At 56.2% G+C, this 22,374-nt stretch overlaps 1 protein-coding gene across 5 annotated transcripts in view; it reads right to left on the bottom strand.

Annotated features, from left to right (window-relative positions):
- COL13A1 (collagen type XIII alpha 1 chain) overlaps positions 1–22,374 on the bottom strand; it is a 140,115-nt gene that overhangs the window by 100,538 nt on the left and 17,203 nt on the right. For all 5 annotated transcript variants that reach the window (XM_036336953.1, XM_036336952.1, XM_036336955.1 and 2 more), the window contains exon 2: positions 20,793–20,862. In XM_036336953.1, the coding sequence (XP_036192846.1) occupies positions 20,793–20,862 (70 nt within the window). The remainder of the gene's footprint in view (positions 1–20,792; positions 20,863–22,374) is intronic.

Here is a 22,374-nt window from a genome sequence, read left to right as displayed (position 1 = left end):
TCTGCTTTCTTTGGGATTCCCAGAACGGAGCCCAGGCCTCCAGAGCCAAACCACTACAGACAGTCAATCAACCCAGAAGCTGAGGCCCAATTCCATTTACCTCCCCAGCGCTGCTGTCACTGGTAGTCTGGACACCCCTCCCTCCAGTCTATATTCACCCGGCATATGCACTTCATAGATTCAAGCATCTGTTAAGGCAGGTAAGGCCTGGTTGGCCATGACCTCTCTGACCATCAGTTGAATCCTCTGGCAGTTTGTGCAGCGTGACTGCGGCAACAGTGGCCAGTGGAGGAGATGCACCCATCAGCCACCGCGTCTTTGCAGGAGGCTTTTGGTTACAGGCTCTGCAGCTGGAGAACATAAACAATTTACTCGCACTGCATTTCTGCAGCCCAGCCACGGGAGGACTGGACCTTGCTTGGTCCAGCTCATATATGTGCAGACCCAAGGAACATAAAGGCCGCTGCTCTGGTGTAAATGCTGCTGCCCAACCACTGCTGGGTCGCTGTCAGAAACCCTCGCCCAGGAGGGCCCAGCGGGCTTGTCAGGGTTCTTTCCTCCCCGAAGGAATAAACCCTGAGTGAAGCAGACCCTGGCGGCCTGGCGCACACTGCGGTCAGCATCTGGGCACCCACAGCCTGTCCTGACCGCAGGAGACAGGTGTAAAGACGACTATGGTCTCATGGAAAGCCGCATTCACAGTGGGGATAATGTTAGTGCCCAGGTAAGCACAGGCTGATGAGGCGGGGAGTAGGGAGGGGGAGACCAGTCCGAGAGATGCAGCCCTGAGGGGTTGGCTACAGAACATGGACACCGCATGGCGACTGAGTGTGAGGCCTGGTTCTGGTTCCTGCTGCTGACAGCAGCCAGCGACCTTCTCCTGACACCAATCTGACCAGTGCATGGCTCTGCTCAGTACCCTTTGGTGGCTCCCCATTGCTTTCAAGATAAAGAACAAAACCTTCACATGGTCTACAAGGCCCCATGTGTTCCAGTTCCTGCAGACCTTCTGAGCCTGGTCCCCTCCCACCCTCTCCCCCACGCTCCCTGCTCGGGCCACACTGCCCTTCCTTCTGTCCCCCATGCTCGCCACACGCCTTTCCACCTGGGAGTCCTCCCACATGCTGTTCCCTTTGCCTGAAGTGCGCGCCCTGCCTCTTTGCCTGGTCAGTTTCCACTCCTCAAGGATAACTCCACCAGGGCAGCCTTCCTGGACCTCCCGGACCCTCGTGATTTTTTTCTAGCTTTTCATGGGATTCTGTGTCTATTTCCCTTTGGTAGGGCTGGTAACCATTGCAATTTTACATTTGCTGGTATGACTGATGGAGGTCCCCTCCCTCGCTCTGTGAGGGCGTGGCAGAGGCCTGCCTTAGAATGAGTGCTCAATAATACAGCGGAATGCAGATATAAATGAATAAATAAAAGGATGCTATTGTGATTTTGTGCAAGGCCTGATACCTTAAATGATGATTTGTAGAGTGTCTTCTCCACACCAGGTGCTGGGGAGGGTGCAGAGCTGGCTGACTAGAGGGGAGATAGGCATGCAAAGAAATCACGATAGCATAGGATTAGGTGATGCTGGGGGGGACAGGCTGGCTCTAAGTAGGAAGTGTTTAGCAGAGGCATTTGGTGGGGGTGGCCTGGGGCTGGGAGGACTTTCCTGAGATGGCAACTAAAGCCCCATCCGATGGGTAAGCGAGAGTTAACAGGCAGAGATGGAGAGAGGGCGTCCCGGCAGAGGGCAGAGCAGGGCAGGGTGCAGCAGGGAGAGACTCCTAGGACGGCTGAGCTATAGCGAGGCCAGGAGCTGTGCTGGAGAGAGGGAAGAGACGGCCAGATGGGCCCAGTTGGACTTGATTGTGAAGGCGCTGGCGCCACTGTGGGGTTTCAGGCAGAGGGGCGGCAGGGGCCTGTCCCCCTGGGGAAAAGGAGAGACTGGGGCCCCTCCAGCTCAGGCGCCTGAGGTATGAAGCCCACGGGACAGAGGAACATGGGCTGGGGTAGGAAGGTCCCAGTCTTTGCTGCCAGCAGAAGCCTCACGGGACTGGTTTCCTCCCTGACGTCAACTTAAAGGTCACACAGATCCCAGGTTTGCTCGCAGGAGCCACTTAGGGCTCGCATTTTATGCTCTGACTCAGCCCCCTTTGGGATCCAATGACATTCCCAGGCTAGACCACCTCATGGGTAACCAGCCCTGAGCCCCAGAGGCGCTGTAAGAAGCAGGACTTCCTTTAATTTGTCCTAAACTTACCTCGCTCAAGTTTCAGAGTGGGGGCATCATCCTAGGGTTTCGGAGTGAGTGGAGACGGGATGCACCCGGCGCTGCCGCAGCGGGAAGGGGAACTCAGGACATCCTTGGCTCCGGGGGCCGGGGGCCGCTGCATCTCATCAGCCCCCCAGCAGTATTCCCACCGCAGCAGCACAGACAGGCTGTCCCTTCCTCCCCCCAAACCCAAGTCCCTCTCTGAGCCGGACTGGCGAGGCAGGAGCTGAGGAGCAAGAAGTGAAACTAGGCGTTCAGCGGACTGCTCACTCTGGCACACAGAGGCCACAGCTGGGTGTGTGTAAGTGACTGACATGTAACTGACATGTAAATGACAGGACCCCTAAGACACCAGGCTCCTTCAGTGCCGCTGACTGTCCCTCCAGCCTCTGCTTCCAGTCCTGGCCTCATCCCACCAGGAAACCTGTCCCCGCCAGCACCTCGGGGTGAAGCCATTCTGCAGCTCCAGCCCCTTCAGAGCCCAGACCAGGCCAGGGCTCCAGTTAAAACGCTCCAAGTCCTCCTTGGCTTCTCTCCGTCTCTCGCCCCCACAAGCAGTCCATCAGCAAGGCCTGCCAGCGTCACTTCCAAACCTGCCCCCAGTCTGTCACCATCGCCTCTCACCTGGACACCTGCCACAAGCGCTTTTCTCCCCGCCCCTCTGTCCCCCACCCCCCACCCCCAAGCTGGCAACCCCGTTCTCTACCAGCACCAAGAGGAACGTAAAAGGTAATCTGAGCATGTGGCTTTCCCTCCTAAAACCCTCCGGTGGCTTCCTGGTTCACTGAGGGCAACATTTACAAACCCCGCAGGCCAGCGTCATGGGAGGCACCACAGAGCTGGCCCAGGACTGCCCCGCTCTCTCCCTTCCCCTCATCCCATCAGGCTGCTTGGACCTTCTTCTCTTCTTCACGCCCGTTTCCACTTCAGGGCCTTTGCACCCTCTTGCTGACTGGAATGCTCATTCGCTCTCCTCTGTTTTAATTATTTAATCGATGTATTTAATAGACACTTTATAGTGCTTTATGGTATGCCAGGCTTCACTCTTCAAGTTCTACATAATTTGTTAACTCTGTGCATGGTTGGCTCACTCAGCGAGGCTGCCATAGCCCCATTTTACAGAAGTGGGGGCTGAGGCCGGAAAGGCAGGGCCACGCAGTGTGCACAAGAGCCGGGGCTCCCAGCATCTTCCAGGGCAGCTCTGAAGCCTTTAGGAAGGCCTGTATCCAACTGAGATCACATCACGTACTTAACTGATAGGTTCTTGGAACTTGGGTGAAACAATGAATTACAAAACCAGCTGAGGCTCAGAGAGGGTAAGCCGCTTGCCCATTGAAACATAGCTGGATCCCAAAACTCAGCCGGCTGACCATCCTGCCACTGGCTACTAGAGACATGGCTAGGTGACCCTGAAAGCGCCTCCTGCCGTCTCTGTGTCTTAGACTCTGTCTGTGAAGCCCCAGTTCTTGCTGGATCTTGTCTAGGTCTGTCTGGCTCTCACATTGGGTAGGGAAGGGAAAGGAAGGGAAGGGAAGGGAAAGGAAGGGAAGAGAGCAGCCCCTTGCAACATGAGGAAGGGGCTGCCTGGATGCCTTGGAGCAAGGGCAGACCCCACACTGCCCTGGGAACCGTGGATGGAGTGTAACCAATCCAGGGGAACCTCATCCACAGGGCCCTGGCCTCCTGTGCTGGCCGGATGACCAAGACAGGAATAAAGAAAGGCTGGAGTTTCCCAAGGCCAAGAAAATGACTCATACCCACAGGGGATTTTAAGGTGGGCAAATGCTGTGACTAACATCCAGCCCCGCTGCAGAGCTGTTAAAATGAGCATCAGAAATGGGTTTCCAGCCTGAGTTTCCTTTGGATAATAAAACCTGGCTTCTTCTCTGTATGTCTATTTCTTTTAAAATATTTTTTAGCAGACGCTTTGAGACTGTTGTTCTACGGAAACATGATCCTACTGTGTAGATGTCCATTCCACAAGGGGGTGGGCACGGAGGATGGAGGAGAAGTGAGAGTCAGGGCCAATTTCTAACTCGCGAGAAAGTAAAGAAGTAAAGAAGAGAGGTAAAGGGAGAAGAAGCTGGGAGGGCGCAGAAAGGACCAGGTCTGACTTCATCCCTAGATATAGCTGTGCGGTGGGTGGTGGCGCCAGGGGCCAATCAACTCTAGGGAGGTGGCGGCATCTCTTGTCCTGTTGGAAGGACGGGCTGTCTTACAAACAGATGAATCCGGAACCGCTCGCCCAGCCTGGCCCGAGCTCTTGGCCTTGGGAGGCATCAGGGCGTGGCGTTGGGTGGCACTGGCCACTGGGCTGTCTCACATCCCTCTGCCTGGCCTCAGTCTCCATCACACTCCTGCCTCCCTGAGACACAGTAGTGGCTCTGGGACCCATTCTGGGGACACGGCATGCTGGAAAGACCCCCGCCATTCCCCTCTGGCTGTGCAGGTTGGAGCACGTTCCCTCTTCCCTCTGAGGGCCTCATTTTCTCCCAACGGCAAAAGGGACAGATTGGATGACACCAGAGGACTTTGCATCTTGTTCCTCCAGTTCTGAGGCGCCTAGAGGGGGACACCCGTGGGACACACCCTGGGCGCTGAACCCCACCCCCCTCCGCCCCATCCCCATCCCCATCCCACAGGAGGGCTCTGCTCTGACATGGGCACGAGGCGTTTGCTGGGCTGCACGGAAGTTCCCCTGCACAGAAAGGGCCTGCCGCTGCCCAAGGTGACCTCTGTGGCCCTTCGGTGTTGCAGTCTGGACCTGGCAGCTGTGAGGCGGGGGCCTGTTCCGCTTCCGTCCCTGCAGGACTGAGGCTGGGAAGGCAGGAGCTCCGTCCTCATTTCTGGTCAGGAGCCAGAAGGAGGCCACCATCTCTCCTCAGCATACAGGCCCCCCACTCCTCCTCTCTTAGTGCCTGGCTTGCTCCTCCTTGCTCCCCAGCGACGTTGGGGAACGCCTGCCAGATGCCAGCATTATCATGGTCAGGAATGGGAGCTGGATTCTTCCAGAGCTGAAGAGACTGTCCAAAGTCAAGTTCCGTCTCATGCTTGGGGGAGAAGAAGCAAAGCGCTGAGAAAGAAGGACCCGTGGCTGCAAAAAATCAGGCCCGCGGGGCACCGTGGACCATACAGCCTCCATTAGGCAAATGGACCCTTTTATCCAGAGGCCACGCTTTCGGGAGAAAGGGGCAGGTGACCTCAAAAGGTACCGTAGCGGGGCTTCCATATCCCGCTGTTGTTTCTCGGAGGCAGTGCACATCCAGTCCGTGACTCGCCCACCTTTGTCACCCCGTTCCCTGGGACCAAAGCAGAGCATGGAGCCCCGGTCAGTGCCCCTGAGGGCCGGCCGGCGAGGAGGGACGCAGGCAGGGGACTGTTGCCAAATATTTGGAACAAGAGGGATGCGGAGGCCCACCGATCAGAGCCCACATGGCCGTGAGGAGTGGTCAGGCCACCGTGGGATGTGGGTGCGGCCACCATGTCCAGGCTCAGGAGCTCCACGAGGGAAAGGCACCTGGTCCTCAGCTAAGGGGACCCGAAGAGGGCATGCAGCTGCCCAGGCCCTGGCCCCTGGGCGTTCCTGAGCCTGGAGGTGCAGCCCGAAGAGCCCTCCATGCGAGCTCATGGGCAGCTGGGAGCACACGACCACTCTGCCCTGTTCACTCTGCCCTCTGGAGGTCTGGGACCTGCACCCCTCCTTGCTGGCCTGTCACAGTGCGCTAGGCCCTGGAGACAGCTTGTAGCTCTGTGGGGAACTGGCATCTGCTTAAAACTGGCCACCTGTGGGGCATGTCCTACTGCTCCATGCCAGGCTGGCTCATGGCACTTCCTCCCCACTGGGGCCGGAGCCCTCTGCCCAGGAGCCCTCTGTCGGAGGCCTCTGCCCAGGCTCGACCCTCATCCCAGCCCCTAGGAGCCTCCCTGGGCCTCCACTTTTATCATACTCCTGCCCCGTTGGAGACATTCCTGCAATGCCTTGCCTGCCATACCTGCCACACATGGGCAGATGGCAAAGGCTGGGTGTGTGTATGTGTGTGTGTTGTGGGGGGTGTTGGGGAGGGAGCATCAGGCTGAAATGAGTGTGTGAAGTGAGCTGAAAAGAATGACAGGCAGGCCCTGGTCTAGCCCTGCTGCCACTCAGCTCCTGGAGGGTCTGACCCTTCTGTAATGCCCTCCCCTGCCTGCCTGCCCACCAACCTCTGCCCCCCCCTCCCTGCAGGCCACTGCCTCTGTGCTGGGGGTCTCTGCTGCTTCTCTCCCTGGCCCTGGAGCTGGGGCCTTCGGTACAAACGCCAGCCTTGCAGGCCCCATCTTGGTCCCTGCGTTGATTGTGGCCCATCCCATAGGAGCTGGGGCACCCACCTGCCACCCCCTGCAGGCCTGCCCCCACCTTGGTCCTTGGTCTCTGCTTTCCCTGTGGCTCCCTCGCCCGGGGCTGTGAGCTCCTCCCAGCTTCCCGAGGACAGGCCTGCCACAGAGCGGGGCTCAGGAGTTGTTTGCTGGGTCAGTAAGTTGATGAAAGAGGCAGAGACAGACAGAGGGAGGGAGAGCGCGTCTACGTTCCGACGCGGCTCTGGTTTGCTCCGAGTCAGACTGCTGGGGTTTAAATGCTGGCTCCAGAGCCCACTAGCTCCGTGGCCTTGGCCACGTCACATAACCTCTCTGGTCTCAGTCTTCTGATGTGCAAAATGAAGACAATAATAGTATCTGCCACATGACGTGATTAGGAGGATTACATGAGATAATGCAGCAAAGTGCGTCTAACAGTGCCTGGCACAGAGTCAGCCCTCCCGACACGTAGCTGTGATGATCACTTCTCACTAACGTCCTCCAGACCAGCATCACGGCCACTGCCCAGTCTTCCCCCCGGAGCCCCGGGCACCTCCGGCCGCGGTGGGCTGTGCCGTGCAGGGTGCACATCAGAGACGGGTTTCCGAACGCACCTGCTGATGTTTCGGAGCTGGTTTTCAGTCCCAGCCCTGCCCCTGCCTAACCTGTATCCTTAGTGAAGGACTGAGTGTCGGGTCCTCATCCGGGAAACGGAGTGACGAGGATGGAATGAGGCCTGCGAGGTGCGGAGCAGGCGATCATGCTGGCTGCCGGCAGAGGCCACCCAGCCTTCTTGACGGTGGCAGAGGAACCCCCAGGGAGAAACTGAGGTGAGACTGGGGGCGGGGCAGCATGAGCGGGTGGGTGGCCAGGTGCCTCTGGGAGGAGCTGAGAGTGAGTCCATGTGCTTAGCATGCCCACCTTCTAGTCCCTTTTACTGGTCAGGGGCCCTTGCTGTTTACTGTCCCCTCCCTCCAAGGGGCACCCAGGTGGTAGAACTTGCTTTTGGGACCCTTGGGGGTAGAGTGGGTAGAGACAGACCAGGGATCCTCCACTGAGTCTGGAGCAGAACGCCCTTCTGCCCTCAGCAGCCTGCACCAGGCTCCCAGCTCCACAGCGCAGATGGGACCATGGCTCCCTATGTGTGCTGCGTGGGTACCTCCGGCCTGGGTGCCTCCAGCAAGCTCTCCAACAAGATGCAGCCGTGCTCCTTCTCCGCCCTGAGCAGTGAGCTCCACAGCCAGCCAGCTCCATGTAAGGCTTTTCTCCTCTAAGGCCACAGCCTCAGAACTTCCCTCTCCCCACTCTCCCCTCCAGGGCCCTCAGCACTTCCCCAGGGACATCCTGCAACCCCACCGCCCACCCCCCAGCTTGTCCGAAGTAGAGCCCCACCTCCTTCCTCCCCACCCGACTCCCATCTGCTCTGTGCCCGGGGCACAGGTGCTGGCACTCAGAGCTTTGGGCTTGAGTCCTGGCTCTGGCTCTTAGCCATGGACCTTGGGCGATCCTTGAACATCTCTGAGCCTCAGTTTCCTCATCTTTGAAATGGGGATAACCACAGCCCTACATCACAGGATGCTTGATGGAATATAAGCCATATTGTATGCAAAGCATGAGGATGACGCCATCTCTTAATATAAATGCAAGCCATGATCCCCCTGTCCGTCCAGGGCAGCCATCATGTAAGCCACAATGGGCACTTAAGTACATCCAAGAGCCATGGAGGAAGACACAGTCTGATATAACACGCTTTCCTCTCAGGGTTCGCTGCTGGCGGTACTGCCAGCTCTCTGCTCTCCACCTGGCCTCATAAAGCTGGGATGCAAGGGCACGCAAGGTCATGTCATAGATCAGATTCGTGAGCACAGTGGTGGCCGCACACGCCCTGTTCCTACGGCAAGCCTGTCCACCGTGGTGGTAACCAGCTAAGTTTGCTGGAAGCCTTCAGTCTGCTGCCGAGCAGCCAGCTGGACGCCGCTGGGAGGCCCCGAACGTCCCGAATTCTAACTGGTTGGGTGAAGTTCCACGTACAGATTCTTTGAGGTTATCCTCACTGATCCATTCCATAAAGTCATCAGACATCCTGACACGCAGTGGTCACCAAGCCGTCCGCCAGCACAGGGAGCTGTGAGGGCTGACCCCTGTAGGCCGTGGCCTTGGAAAGGGCCCAAGTCCCGTGACTCTGCTGGTGGTTCGCTGTGCAGCTAGAGAAGGTACAACTCTCCCCAGTTACCACCAATGGACGCTTGTGAATGTTTACCTAACAATGTAGGACAGTCACGGCTGCCTTAACAAGTACATGCCGTGATCACGGTGGCTCCTCTGGGCTCACAGGCTCGCACTGCCTCCCCGCCCAACACTTGCCAATGAAACCCCGTCCACACACTGCTCTAGGCCTCCTCTCAGCAGAACTGTTGCCGCCTCCTCCTGGCTCCTCTGCTTGACTCGAGTTCATCCTCTACCCTGCAGTGAGCACAGCTGGATGTTGCCACACCCTTTCGGGGAAACCTTCCATGGCATCTCCAGGGCGGTGTTCAATTCTGCTCATGGTCTGTTTCCTGCACTCCCAGCTCTTCATTCCAGACTTCTCCCTGACAACATCCCTCCTTGTGAGCTTGCTGGAGCCATTCGAGATGATCCCTTCTCTCCCAGGGTGAGGAGGAGGAAGAAAGCACATTCCTTAGGTCTCTATGCTTTAACTACACTGTTTCCTTTGCTTACAATGACCTTATGGATGTATTCTGCTCCTGGCGTCTTAACTTGTCTGTCGAGGTCTGCTTCAAATGCCACTTCTCCCAAGAAGCCTTTCCTGATTCCTCCCTTCTAAAGCAATCACTCCTTCTCTTGCATTTCCCAAATGTGATGCCCTGCTTTGGCTTGGCTCTGACCTAGCTCTGGATAGGAGGGACTGTGTGTGATGCTCCTTGTACCCTCACGGCACTGAGCATGGCCCTGGGGCTGCTGTTAACCCATGGAAGGCCCAAGTCACATGCCAACACAGTGTCCAGGCAGCCTGGAGCCCTGACGAGCACACAGCCAGCTCAGAGTCTGGCCACTGGTCCCTGGTCTGCCTCTGCTGGGTGGGGATAGAGGGGGTGGGAGGTGGGGTTTCGCTTTGGCCATAGTTTCTGTCCTCATGGGGCAGGGGCTAAGGGAAAGGCTCTGACAGGTAAGTGCGTGATCCACACGTGTGGAACCGTCACACTAGTGGCTAATCCTCCTGGGGCCTGGGGAGCCTCTGCTGGCCTCTCTGAGGCTGGAAGCTGGACGGACAGGAGGAAATGAACACACAGCCAGTGCGGCCGTCACCTGAGAGTCCACCCAGACACACAGCTGTCCCTTGTGGTTAGAGTTCCTGCAAAATTCAGTCACTCCCAACCCCACCAACAGCTGCTGCAAACATGGCCCCTTCCCCTCACAGGGCACAGAGTGAGGCCGGGTGCCTGTCTCCGAATGGGCACAGGGCACAGGCACGACCTTTAAGGAAAGCCCCACTGCCCAGGGCTCCTGCTCCAGACTGTGGCTGGAGACAGTGGAGTGCAGAGGGGGTGAGTCTTTCTTCATAAAGCAGGGTTCCAAGGCCCACGGGCCCTGAGCATCAGCAGCGATCTCAAACATCCCCTCCAAGGAGCCAGCCATCGCCCCACTTGTAACTAACGCTCCCTCCCCCACTGTCCACGGCCCTGTATTCATATCGTGCAGCCCTCAATGCAGCCTACCTTCTATTACATAACGGGACTGTGGGCAAGTCTAATTCCTCTCCCTCTAATGGCTTTCATTTGTATCGTACCCAGCAGTTGACCAAGAACTTTTGCAATAACCCTGTAAGACATGTGTGCGTAAGAGATGAGCTCATGGAAACTCAGAGAGGAGGTTAAGCGGCTTTTCCCATGTCGAAAGCCACACATGGAGAGCTGGGAGGCCAGCTCTGAGGGTAGGCATGCCTCGCGCCCATTCTGCATCTCCTGCGGGGCACTGCTGAGTGTGGAGGCATCCAGGATTTTTCGCCGAGTTGGAATGACTTAGGCTCTGACAGGGCAGAGAGGAAGCCCGCGCCCTCTGCAGCCTAAGCTGTTTCCCTGTTGCATTGGGTGGCACAAACTGGTACCTCTTCCGGATCTCTCATGGCTGATGCAACGGGGTGAGGGCTGTAGCTTCTCCTCACAACCCATCTCACCAGACGCCCCTTTCCACGCAACATACTTATCGTCATTATGACAACTAACGAATCGTTTTGAGCTGAGTACGTGTCAGGTCCAGTAAGGTGGGTACTGTCATAACCCCTCTCTTCACACCAGGTCAGAGTCATTCATCCACACTCCCATGACTAACAGGGAGCAGAATGGGATTCCTGGGATCTGACCCAGGATTGCTGGAGTCAGACGTGTAACTGCTGGGTTAGCCAGCCTCTCCTCGGGCAGGTCAGGCGGGCACCCCTGCTCCTGAAGCCGGGCAACCATACCTCCCTGCAGACAGCCCAGCCCTGCCCAGGACCACCTGCCTGTAGGGGCCCCAGAGACATAGAGCAGATCCTAAATAAGACAAGGCTGTGGACAGTAGATACATAGCTTGTTTCCTTGAATCCTCACCTCTGGCCTTTGGGCGGGCACTAGCTCCTACAGCTCACAGTGGTGGGGACAGATGCTCAGAGAAGTTAGGGACCTTGCAGAGACCTCAGTGCTGTTGCTCCTCACCGTGGGGCCGAACAGCGCTTGGAGCACAACTCTGAGGGAGCTCAGAGAAAGGGCCGCCAGCCGTACCTGGGAGTCATGGGAGACCTTGCAGAGGTGGTGACACTGAGCAGGGCAGAGGAGGGGAAGGAGGCAGCCCAGTGTCAGGAGGGGGGTGGGAGTGGGAGTCCAGACCGGCTGGGTTGGCCTCCCTGGATCCTGGTAGGGCTGGAACTGTTGCTGGCAGCCCAGAGGTGGCTGAAGGCCCCACACATTGGATCTCAGCTCCAAGCAATCACACACCCTTGTTGGTGGGGGGTGCCAGTTGGGTGCTATAGAGTCAGGCCCGGAGGCTGGTTCAACATGCTCTCACCCAAAGCATCCTCTCATCAACTTCAGATTTAAAAATGCTTTCTATTGAAATATTTTAGACATTCAAAAAGGTACCATGTAAATATTTGTAATAATATAATGTATTATTCAACAATAAAAAAGAATAAAGCACTGGTACATGCTATAGCATGGATGAACCTGAAAACCTTACACTAAGCCCACAGGAATAAAAAGATCAGCAGTTGCCTGGGGTGGGAGGGTTGGGGGCAATGGAGGATGACTGCTAAAGGGCATGGGTTTTTTTTTGAACGGTGAAAATTCTCTGATTTTGATGATGGTCGCACAACTCTCTGAATATACTAGAAATCATCAAATTGTACACTTAAAATGGGTGAGTTGTATATGAAATTATATCTCAATACAGTCATTACAAAAAATATAATGGCTATAGCTGGGTGGCTCAGTTGGTTGGAGTGTCATCCTGTACACCAAAAGGTTGCAGGTTCAATCCCGGCTCAGGGTATGTACAGGAGGCAATCAATAGATGTTTCTCTCGCCCCACCCCCGCCCCCAAACCAATAAGACATCTTGGGAGAGGATAAAAAAATGAACTTGGGCCCTAGACGGTTTGACTCAGTGGATAGAGTATCGGTCTATGAACTGAAAGGTCCTGGGTTCGATTCCAGTCAAGGGCACATACTTGTGTTGCGGGCTCAGTCCCCAGTAGGGGGCATGCAGGAGGCAGCCAATCAATGATTCTCTCTCATCATTGATGTTTCTATCTATCTCTCCCTCTCCCTTCCTCTCTGAAATCAATAAAAATATATTTTTTTAAAAAATGAACTTGGCATACTCATCAACCAGCTTAAGAGCAACATAGCCAACCCCTCAGGGGCCCCAATCTCTACTGCATCCCTGCTCCCCACTGAATCTGATGTTTATCACTCCCATGCATTTCTTCATATACTTACTGCTTTTGCATATATTTCCCGCACAATGTGTCATGTCGTTTTATATGTTTCTAATGTTATATATATTAACTGTATCGTAAAAGTTAATTGTAATTTGCTCTTTTCGCCCCATAGGATGAGATTGACCCATAGCACAGCTTGGTCTGGAGGTCCAGTTCATCTGTGAGATGGTGTATGGCATTTCACTGATGGAAGTACCTCGATTTAATGTTCACATGTCTCTACTCTTCCACTGGCAGATATTTAGGTTTTCTTTCCTTTTCTCGGTAACACATGGAGCCGCGGTGAACACGCTTCCCCTCACGTACGTGGGTGTGTTTCTCCAGGGTGTGCCCAGGAGGGGGCTTTGTTGGGGCCACCCCCTCTTTCCCAGAGACTTTATTCTTTAGTCTCTCCTCCTTACGCGTGAGAAAACAGAGGCCCCGAGAGAGGACAGTGCCCTGCTAAGTCCTCAGGGCCTGGGACCGGTTCCCAGTCTGGGGCTTCTGGCCCCAGCACTCTGCCTTTCCGGAACCCTCCGTTTCCTTATTTTTATTTCTCTACAAATCCCAGTGACCACCCGGGCGGGCCTTATCAGCACCGATCTAGGAGAAACACATTATCAGCAGCGTCCAGGAGGCTGGGGATCTGGAAGTGCTTTCGGGAGGAAACGGGAAGAAATTATTAACTTGAGAGAATTCCCCAGGAGGCTGTGAAGTGGGGAGCGGAGGGCCTTGAGGAAGAGGCCCTTCCAGGGCGGGGGCGGGTGGGGGGGGCGTCTGGGGATAGCTGTGGTCTCTGCAGCCTGCTCACACCGGCTCCCAACCCCTCCCCACAAGGGCTGGGTGCTTCCTTATGTCCAGGGTCCTCTCCTACGTGCCAGCCAGCCCTCCTCTGGGGAAGCAGGATGCCTGAAATAGGACCACAGAGGCCACAGGACATGCCTTCATTTGGAGCCCAGAGTCCGAGCTGCTGACTGGCTGTCTGATTTCCAGAGCACACCATGCCCACACTGGTCTGGCTGTGGCTCCCGCCCCATACAGCCTCTCTGCACCAAATACCGTCACCAGCACACAGGCATCACCAGGCACCACAGGCATCACCATCATCACAGGCATCACCAGGCACCACAAGCATCACCAGGCATCACAGGCATCACCAGGCATCACCAGGCATCACAGCTGTCACAGGCATCACAGGTGTCATTCTGCACGCAGAAGGGATCATGCCCAGGGGAGGCCTGAAGGGGCTCAGGCCTCATTAGGGATTTGAACTCGATCCTAAGTGCGATGGGAAGCGCTGACATGCTTAACTAGGGTGATGCATTAATTTTAAAAAGGCCACCTGGCTTCTGGGTGAAGAAGGGATTGTGGGAGGCCCGTTAGGGGCTGCTGATGTGAATAAGGTGGAGATGGTGGCAGCCTGAACAGGAGTGACGGTGGTGAAGATGGAGGGAATCGGCGCAGTGGGATCAGTGGGGCTGGGTGATTGATGGGACGTGAGGACAAAGGCGGCCTCCGGGCAGACGCCAGGTTCCAGCCCACTGCCGGGCCCATGTGGTGATGGTGCCGCCCCCCAGGACAGGGAATGTTGGGAAAGGGTCAGGTGTGGGAGGCAGCCGCTGGCTTCAGCGCGTGCGCTTGGAGGATGTGGTTCGTAGGTGGGGAAGGTTCTCCCCGGCGGGAAACCCACAAAAGCTCCTCTCTATAGGAGCCTCACTCTGAGCTGTGCTGTCAAGCGCCTGCAGAATTGAAATCAAATGGTTTATGATCGTGGCCAGGGAGAAACCTTTGCAGGTGCACACATTTTGGTCTGTTTTCACTTCTCATTTGAAGACAAATTACTTGTCCCAGTAGGTGGTTTTGCCTGGATTATACATTGAGCACACACGAGGCATTCTGTTAGCATAGTAACCCAACTGCAGAACTACTGAAGTGGCTGTGGGAGGAGAGGAGGTGGGAGGAGCTGCAGGGATGCTGTAGTAGGCCTGGGGGGTGGGGGGGGGGGGGTTGGAGAGGGGTGGTGGGAAACAGGGAACACAGATATCAAACCGGCATGAGCGACTGTGACAGGTGAGACTTCAGTGCGTGGGCAGGGCAGGTGAGTAGCCCAATTTTACTGAGAGGAAAGGAGTACAACGTCGCGGGAGACTGGCCACAGACTGGACTGGAGAGACAAACATGGGCTGATTATTGGGTGGGGGGTGTATGAACACTAGGGAGTCATGGATGGTTCTTGAGTGGAGGAGTGGCATCAATAGGACCCAGCAGCTGATGGAGTGCAGTGGGTGAGGGAGAAGGGGACACCGATGGGCTGGTGCCTGGGTGTCTGGGAGGTCAGATGGGCCGTGAGACAGGACTGCAGAGTCAGGAGGAGGTGGTGGGGTGGGAGAGGGGGAATGAAGCTGACACAGCACATGAAAGCCCATCCCTCTGGCGGAAGCAAAACAAGGGCGAGTGGGCACTGAATAGGAGGGTCTCTTCCAGGCTGGATGCACTTTAAGAAACAGCCACGAACGACTCAGAATCACCCCAGCGATTATTTGCATGTAGAGTGTCTGAGGTACCTGAAAACAGTCTTTCTTTGGTTTAAATGTTCTCCCTAAAGCAGCCATCAGCCCTGCAATCTTCTTTATTAGTGGCACCAGGGACACTTTGTTCTGCAGCCTCCCTTTTCTGGGTTAGCTGAGTCTGAAATACTGAGAACCACAAAGGAAGGGGGGCTGTGGCTCTGCTCCGCTGAGCCCAGGGGAGGCGGGAGGGGCCCAGCTGGGGACAGAAGCTCTGGCCACGGGCCCTGCCCCTGTAAATGCAATGAGGCTGCTGGGGGCAAAAACGGGTGCCAGGGCAAACAGGGCAAGGCTAGACAGAGGCAGGGCTTCAGGACGTGCGGACACCAGCTCTCACCACCTATGGAAAATAACCAAGCCCCAGAGGCAGTTCCCAAGCGAACGTAAATGGAAACACATGAGAAAATGGAGCCCTGTTCATGGCATCTCAGACGTTTTTGTTGCTGCAAGGGGCTTCCGCCTCTCCAAGCCATTGTCCACATCACTGCCAGTTCTGGCTCTAGAATTGGACCGGGTCCTATCCGTATTTCCCGAACCTTCTCTGATGCAACATCATCTCCCGCGGGGTGACAAAGCCAGGGCACAGGCATCGCAGCCCACTGCTAGGCATTCGCAGCGCAAATCATTCAGTGGTTGCTGCGCCTTTTCAGCCTCAGAATCCGACTCAGCACAGCCCTTGGGCAGCCGTTACCAACCAATCATTCTCCTGGTGAAAACCCTTTGCCTCCCTCTGAATGGAGGGTGCTGAGCCGGAACTCCTCGGCCTGGCCCTTGGCTGCCTTTCCCACCCTGATTTCCCATCACTGCTTCTGTGCCCCTTCACCTGCTTGCCCGCCCCGGGTAGCCCTGCCCTTTTCTCACTCCCAGAGCCTTGTCCGTGCCGCTGCCTCCCCGGGAGGGCCTCTGTGCAGACTGTGAGCTGTCCCTACGTATCTGTTCTCCCACTTCCCAGAGTAACTAAGTTGTACCTAGACATGTGGCCACCCAGCAAAAAACCCCTCCCGGCTCCCTGGGATCTGGGGGGCCATGCGACTAAGTGCTGGCCGATGGGATAGGAGCAGAAGTGATGCGGTCAGGTTGTTTTCCTTCTAATTTTGCTCTCAGGGTTTGGGCATGAGTTCTCCTGCCCTCCACTCCCCCGTCCCCTTCCATGCTGGTCAGGGGGACGGCAAGAATGAAGCAGTGACAGGAGCCCAGAGACGGAAGCCACCTGGTGACCATGGCAGGGCCACCCTCCCTTCCCTGGACCACTGTCTTCCAGCCTGCAAGGAAGGGACCTTCCTCCTCGCTATTGGAGTCCTGTATTTGGGGTCTAGAGTTATGGTGGCAGCTGTGTCTATGCCCCCACCTGCTTCCCTGTTCCTTGTCTCCAGCCTCCAGTGCCACCTCCTCAGGGACGTTTTCCCAGAGGGCCAAGCTCCTCTGGAATCCCTGGCACTTCATCTGCACCTCTCATCAGCATACATCTCATTAGCATGCATCTCATTAGCATACTCTAAATCAGGGGTCCTCAAACTATGCAAATACAAATATTGTATTTGTTCCCGTTTTTTTTTTTTTTTTTTTTTTTCAAAATAAGATATGTGCAGTGTGCTTAGGAATTTGTTCGTAGTTTTTTTTTAAACTATAGTCCGGCCCTCCAACTGTCTGAGGGACAGTGAACTGGCCCCCCGTTTAAAAAGTTTGAGGACCCCTGCCCTAAATCATGGCCCTGGCCTCTCCCACCACCTGGTGATGGCACTATGCACAGGCCCGACCAGGTCACCCTTCCCCCACTATGGTCGTCCAACCTCTGGCCTGGTGGTCAGTGTGTGACACTGACCGAGTCCTCGCCTTAGCGATGAAGCCCGGACAGTGGAGGAACCCGCTCCCGCAGCTCGGCTGGTCCTGGTTCTGTCCGTGTGTCCGCACGTAGCACCCCTCACACTGCCGGCCCCACCCAGCCCCAGCGTGGCGGCCCTGAAGTAGCCGCTTCCTTGCTGCCTGGAGCCTATATTGTCCTGCTCCTCCTCTGTGACTAAGAGCAGGGAGAGAGGATGGGAGAGTCCCTGATCTTTGTGTTCCTTTCAAGTGGCCTAGGAAGTCCCACGGTCTGTATATCTGCTCCCAACGCCCTTCTGTCCCGCCAGGCCATATGCTTTGCACATGGCCCACACCTATTCCTCTGAACTTCTGGCCGCCGTGACCCTCCTGACGAGGCCCGACCTTTGGCATCCAGTCCCGGCCTCCAGGCCCATCATCCGCTGGAGCAGTGCAGGCAGCCAGAAGCAGGACACAGCCAGATTGCAGCCAGTGCGTGGCTATTTTGGGACAGGGAGGATCCTGGGAGGATGCTGGCAAGGTCAGAGTAGGAAGGGAAGGAGGTGGGTTTTCTGCCCACGATTATGTGTCCCAAGCCCTTTGGCTGCCACCCAGGGCCCAAGGCTGCCACAGGGAAGAACACACCCACCACAGGCTCCCACCTCAGCCCAGCGGGTCTCAGAGGCAAACTGGGTCAGGCCTGGGCTCGGGGCTCCCGGCTCCAATCTCAGTGGCCACAGTGGGCAGGAAGAGTGTGTGTTTATTTGCTGCGATTTCAGCCTCAGGCAAGACTCAGAGCGGCTCCAAGCGGGCGAGGCACCAGAAACCAACCGGAGGGGAGACGGGGAACACAAGAAAGAATCCAGTCACCCAGCAATGGTTCTTGATCGGTTAGGGAACATTCCTTGAGCATCTACTAGGCATGGGGCACAATATGAAATGCTGGCAAGACACAAGGAAGGAGGCTTTGACTCTGTATGTGGCGCTTGCAGTTCCCTATGTCCTCTGTAAGTATCAGGTGCTCTAAAGAGGTTACACTCTGACCCCTGACTAAGGAAATGCTCGGAGAGGCAGCTTTAGGCGGACGAGCGAGAGTGGTGCTTTACCCATGCGTGTGGGGACTTGTCAGGACTCCCATGCATGTCAGGACTCCACTCTGCCGGTTTGGAGATGTGCTCAGTACTGCGCCCAGCCCACAACTGGTGCTCAATGAGGGGCAGTGGCAACTGCCATTTCTCATACAGGTTGGCAGCCACATGCCCGTAGGCCTCAGTGGGTGAGAAGCCTCGGGCTGGGCAGAGGGGGCAGGTCTAGGGACGCAGCAGGACCTAGCCCAACCTAGCAGATGCATTTACTCTGGGGCTCTGTGTCTGAGTGCCCTGTGCAGCCCTTCCAGAACTTTGCTCCTTCCTACTTTGCCTCCATTTGGGGTCTTGTCTTAAATGCCCTAAGTGTTAATTGTCTGGCTCTGGTCTATACTTCAGGCCAAACTGCCCTCTGGGGAATTCCCTAACACCCCAGACACCCCTTCTGGAAGCCCCTGCTCTCTCTCCTCCCATCTCCTGGCCACCTCGTGGCCTGCTGGTGGCCCCTCCCACAGAGGACCTGCATCAACCCCCTCCCCCCGCCCCCCCCACTGTGTCCCTTCACCCCGATGTGCCCCTCCTCCCCACCACCTCTGAGCTGCTCCTGCTGCCTCACCACTTTCTCCTCCCCACCCAAGAGCCCGGGGTCCCACGCAAACTCTCATTCTTCCAAATCCTCCCTCCCTCCTACCACATCGTCCCCAGCTCCCAGCCTCCCAGGACCTCCAGAGCCAGACTCTCCCAAGCACAAAATTGATACCCATTGGCTAGGCACCCACCCTGACAGGGGCAGGGCCTGCGAAGCCCAATCAGGCAGGGAGGAGGGAAGGGTAAGCCTCTGTCTTGCCACAGATGTGCAGCCGCATCGCCCCCAGCACCAGGATGTGGCGCCTCATGAGGATTTCTGAGCGTCTTTAAAGTGCAAGAGGAACTGAGGGGGAAATAGTTGTGCTCAGTAGGAGTCAGGAAAGGTGCTAAATACTTCCCACAGTTATCTCTCTGAATCATCGGCATATACCTGCAAGATGGGGACTAATTTATCCCCATTTTTACAGGAGGCAACCAAAGCAGAGAGAGGGCAAATAATTCTCGGAAGGCCACACAGCTGGTAAACACAGAGCTGAAATGCAAACCTGTGTCTTCATGGCTCCAAATCTCCTGCCCCTCCCCAACATGCTACACCCTGAGCAAAATGACCAACCCCAATTGATCAGAGTTACAGAGATGCCAGACATGAAGATTTGAAATGTGGGCGGCCCTCGAAACCCTGATGCTACCCGGCCTGCCACGCCAGCCTTGCCTTCATCTCATCTCATTAATCTTGGCATTCTTCTCCCCAAAGCATTCCCAGATCCCAGGGCTCAATCTCCTGGGCCCCGAGGGAGGGAGGGAGCTTCCCAGGGCTTCTGGACACCCTTTTAATTAACCCAGATGACCCTCTTCTGCCTGGGGCCAGCTGAATTGCATCACGGTGCCACCGTCTCCTGTGGCAGTCCCCCTGCACTGTGACTCCCACCTCGGCCACTCATGCTCCAGAAAATGCTGTCCCTTCCCTTCGCACCTGCTCAATACATGCTGGCCTCTCTCCCCTGGCTTGGGGACCATGGTGAGGGCTCCTGGGGCTCCTCGGCCCCTCTGTCCATGGAGGGCTTGCCAAAGAGCTCAGTTAGTGTTCTGCCAATGCCACCTGCCCACGGTGGTATCGAGGGGCCACACTCTGAGCTGGCAGAGGTCTGGAGTAGAGTGGTGGGTTGGGGGCTGCGCAGGTCCCCTGCCCTCCCTCAAACCTTGTCTTCACCAGCTGGCAAATCACTGAGCCAATCGGGAAGGCCCCTGTGATGACTTGATTATTTTCTCCCCCAACCCTTTTTTGGAACTTTCTTCCTCATCCCCCCAAAAGTACAGCCCATACCAGTTACCATGGGAACAATGAAACTTGCTCGTCTCTCATTCTCATGCCTTAATAATAATAGTCAGCAACCTGGAAAAGTCCGGATGAACGAACTCATCATTATTATTAACTATTTGCAATGAAACTGAACCCAACACGCAGCATAGCGCTCAGCACAGAGCAGGGACTCGGTACATAGCTGTGACCAGATGAGCAGGCGCGGCGAGGAGCGGGTTGCTCTATGCAGAGGAACAAGCGCTAGAAGGGGTGCCCTCGGAGGTGACCCGCCCACACAAGGCTAGTAAATGCGGGAGCAGACCCTGCATCCAGATTGGCCTGGTTAGCTCGGTTGCGCCGCATCACCTTGACCGTGAGCAGTGTGCTCGGGTGCGTTTGTGAGGTCGTCTCCACACCACACAGCATGAAGCGCCCAAAGCCCGCGCGCAAGGGCAGGGGAGTTTTACCATCGGGATACTTCGCTCGTTCCAGTGACAAACACTTTTGTAGGCCTACTATGTGTCAGGGGTTGGAGGCGTAATAGTGGCCATCATGAGCCTGGTCCCTGCCCTCCTGGGCTTCTCTTCTCGTCAATGCTGCATAACCCTTCCGAGTTTGCAAAACGTAATCATGCCCGTCATCTTGTCTGATTTCACAACGTGGTGCATATAGTGAAGGCCCATAGGAGCATTCATGAACGCATGAATGAATGTTTGAATGAATGAATGATGGCTAGGGGGTGGGTGGGCGGATCAATGAGTAGAGGAAAGGCAATACCTCAGATATTGCCATTCCATCTTTCAAATGGAAAGCGATGCCCTGAGCAGGGTGTGGCCAGAGCACACCCACGAGAGGGCCTCTGGCGGGCGTCCCGTCCTAGTCACCGTTCGCAGGCTCCTTACCTGGTGGGCAGTGACACCCCGGAGACGTCTTCGGGGCTTCTCGGCGCCTCCGAGAGTGGAGCTTCCATTTCTGCACAAGAAGACAGAGGAGAGGAGTCACTGGGAGTCCTGGTGGCCAAGCGCTGGGAATCGTTGTGGGCAGGCGCGGTGGGGGTGTGGGAGAGGGGCCCCTGGGGGCTGGCAGGAGGGCTGTTCCTGGATCAAAGACTGGCCACCGGACGTCTGGGTAATAAGAAGCAGACGGAAAGGTCCTATCTAGCTAATTTCAGTGTCTGCTGTCTTCGGAGCGCTCTTAAAGAAATTAACCCCCATCACAGGACCCTGCAAGCCAGCTGCGGCCTTCCCGCACCGCTCACTCATGTGCCCCATGGCCTGCTTCTCTCGGCTCTCTGCTCTTTGGTTCCTGGCTAGTCTGGGCTCCTGCTGGATACGGGGCAGGGACAGTGACTTATTCTTCTTGTGTCCCTCTCAAGCGAGGCCCAGGCAGGAGTGGTGGGCTGGAGGCTGGGCAGGTCCTCTGCCTCCATTAAACCTCTTCCTCACCAGCTTGCAAATCATGGAGCTAACCTGCAAGGCCCCAAGAGGTGGCCACAATCAGAGGGGGGCACTCCCTGCCCACCAGGAGCGGCTATTGCCGTGGTCGTAAACGGACACGCACACGCCCAGAGCGTCGGTGCCTGGGGTGCTTACGCTGTCAGCGTGGTGCGCTGAGATCTCAGTCCTCACAGCACCCTGGGCCGGGGCCACGCACAGAGGTTAACAGGCGTGCCTCCGGGCCAGACTGCCTGGGTCCACGCACAGGCCTCGGGCCGTGAGCTGCTAACAGTCCCTACCTCACTGGGTTACTGAGAGGAAAGAAAAGGCCGATGTATAGAAAGAAAAGCCCTCGGTACATGTTAGCTATTGCTGCACTCATGTTACAGGTGAGGAGCCTGAAGCACGGACGGCAGCCTGTAGCCCGGCCAAGGTCAGGGGAGGAGCAAGGCTGGGACTTGAACCCACACTCTCCGAAGCTAGTGCAGCAGTTGAAGCTGGTAGCCCCCGAGCCAAATTGGCCCTTAGATGTATTTTAATTGGTTCCCACAGATATTTTTTTCATTGAATTTGTTGCCAATATTTTGAAGAGGTTGATTGTACATGCACATCTGCATTTCTAATTTCTCTGGAAAACTGGAAGATCTGGCCGCATGGGGCCTGCACAATGGCTGGCCCTGATTGACAGCGTCCAGTAGTCCCTGACATGTGGACAGTGATGATGCCAGCTGGCCCCCACCAGCAGCTCTCCAGCACTTAACTACTGTGTCGTCTGCCACTCAGGGTGGGCCAGGAGAGATGTAAAGAAAGGTCGAGGGGGAGGTGTAGTGGGATGAGGCGTCATCTCTGGTTGGTGCAAACTCATGTCTGCTCAGCCCTGATCTGTACTGGCGCTGAACTGGGTGCTTTATACAGAGAATCACATCTATTTTTCACAATCTAACAAATTCAACTCATTTTTTACTTAAGGAAATGGAGGCTCAGAGAGGCTGAGTGACTTGTTGGAGCTCACACAGCTAGTACGTGATGGATCTGGGACAAGAACTCA

This window comes from Myotis myotis, unplaced genomic scaffold, assembly GCF_014108235.1.
Source record: "Myotis myotis isolate mMyoMyo1 unplaced genomic scaffold, mMyoMyo1.p scaffold_m19_p_15, whole genome shotgun sequence".
Classification (NCBI taxonomy): Eukaryota; Metazoa; Chordata; class Mammalia; order Chiroptera; family Vespertilionidae; genus Myotis; species Myotis myotis.
The sequence above is the reverse complement of the archived record's forward strand: the minus strand, read 5'-3'. Positions and strand labels throughout refer to the sequence as shown.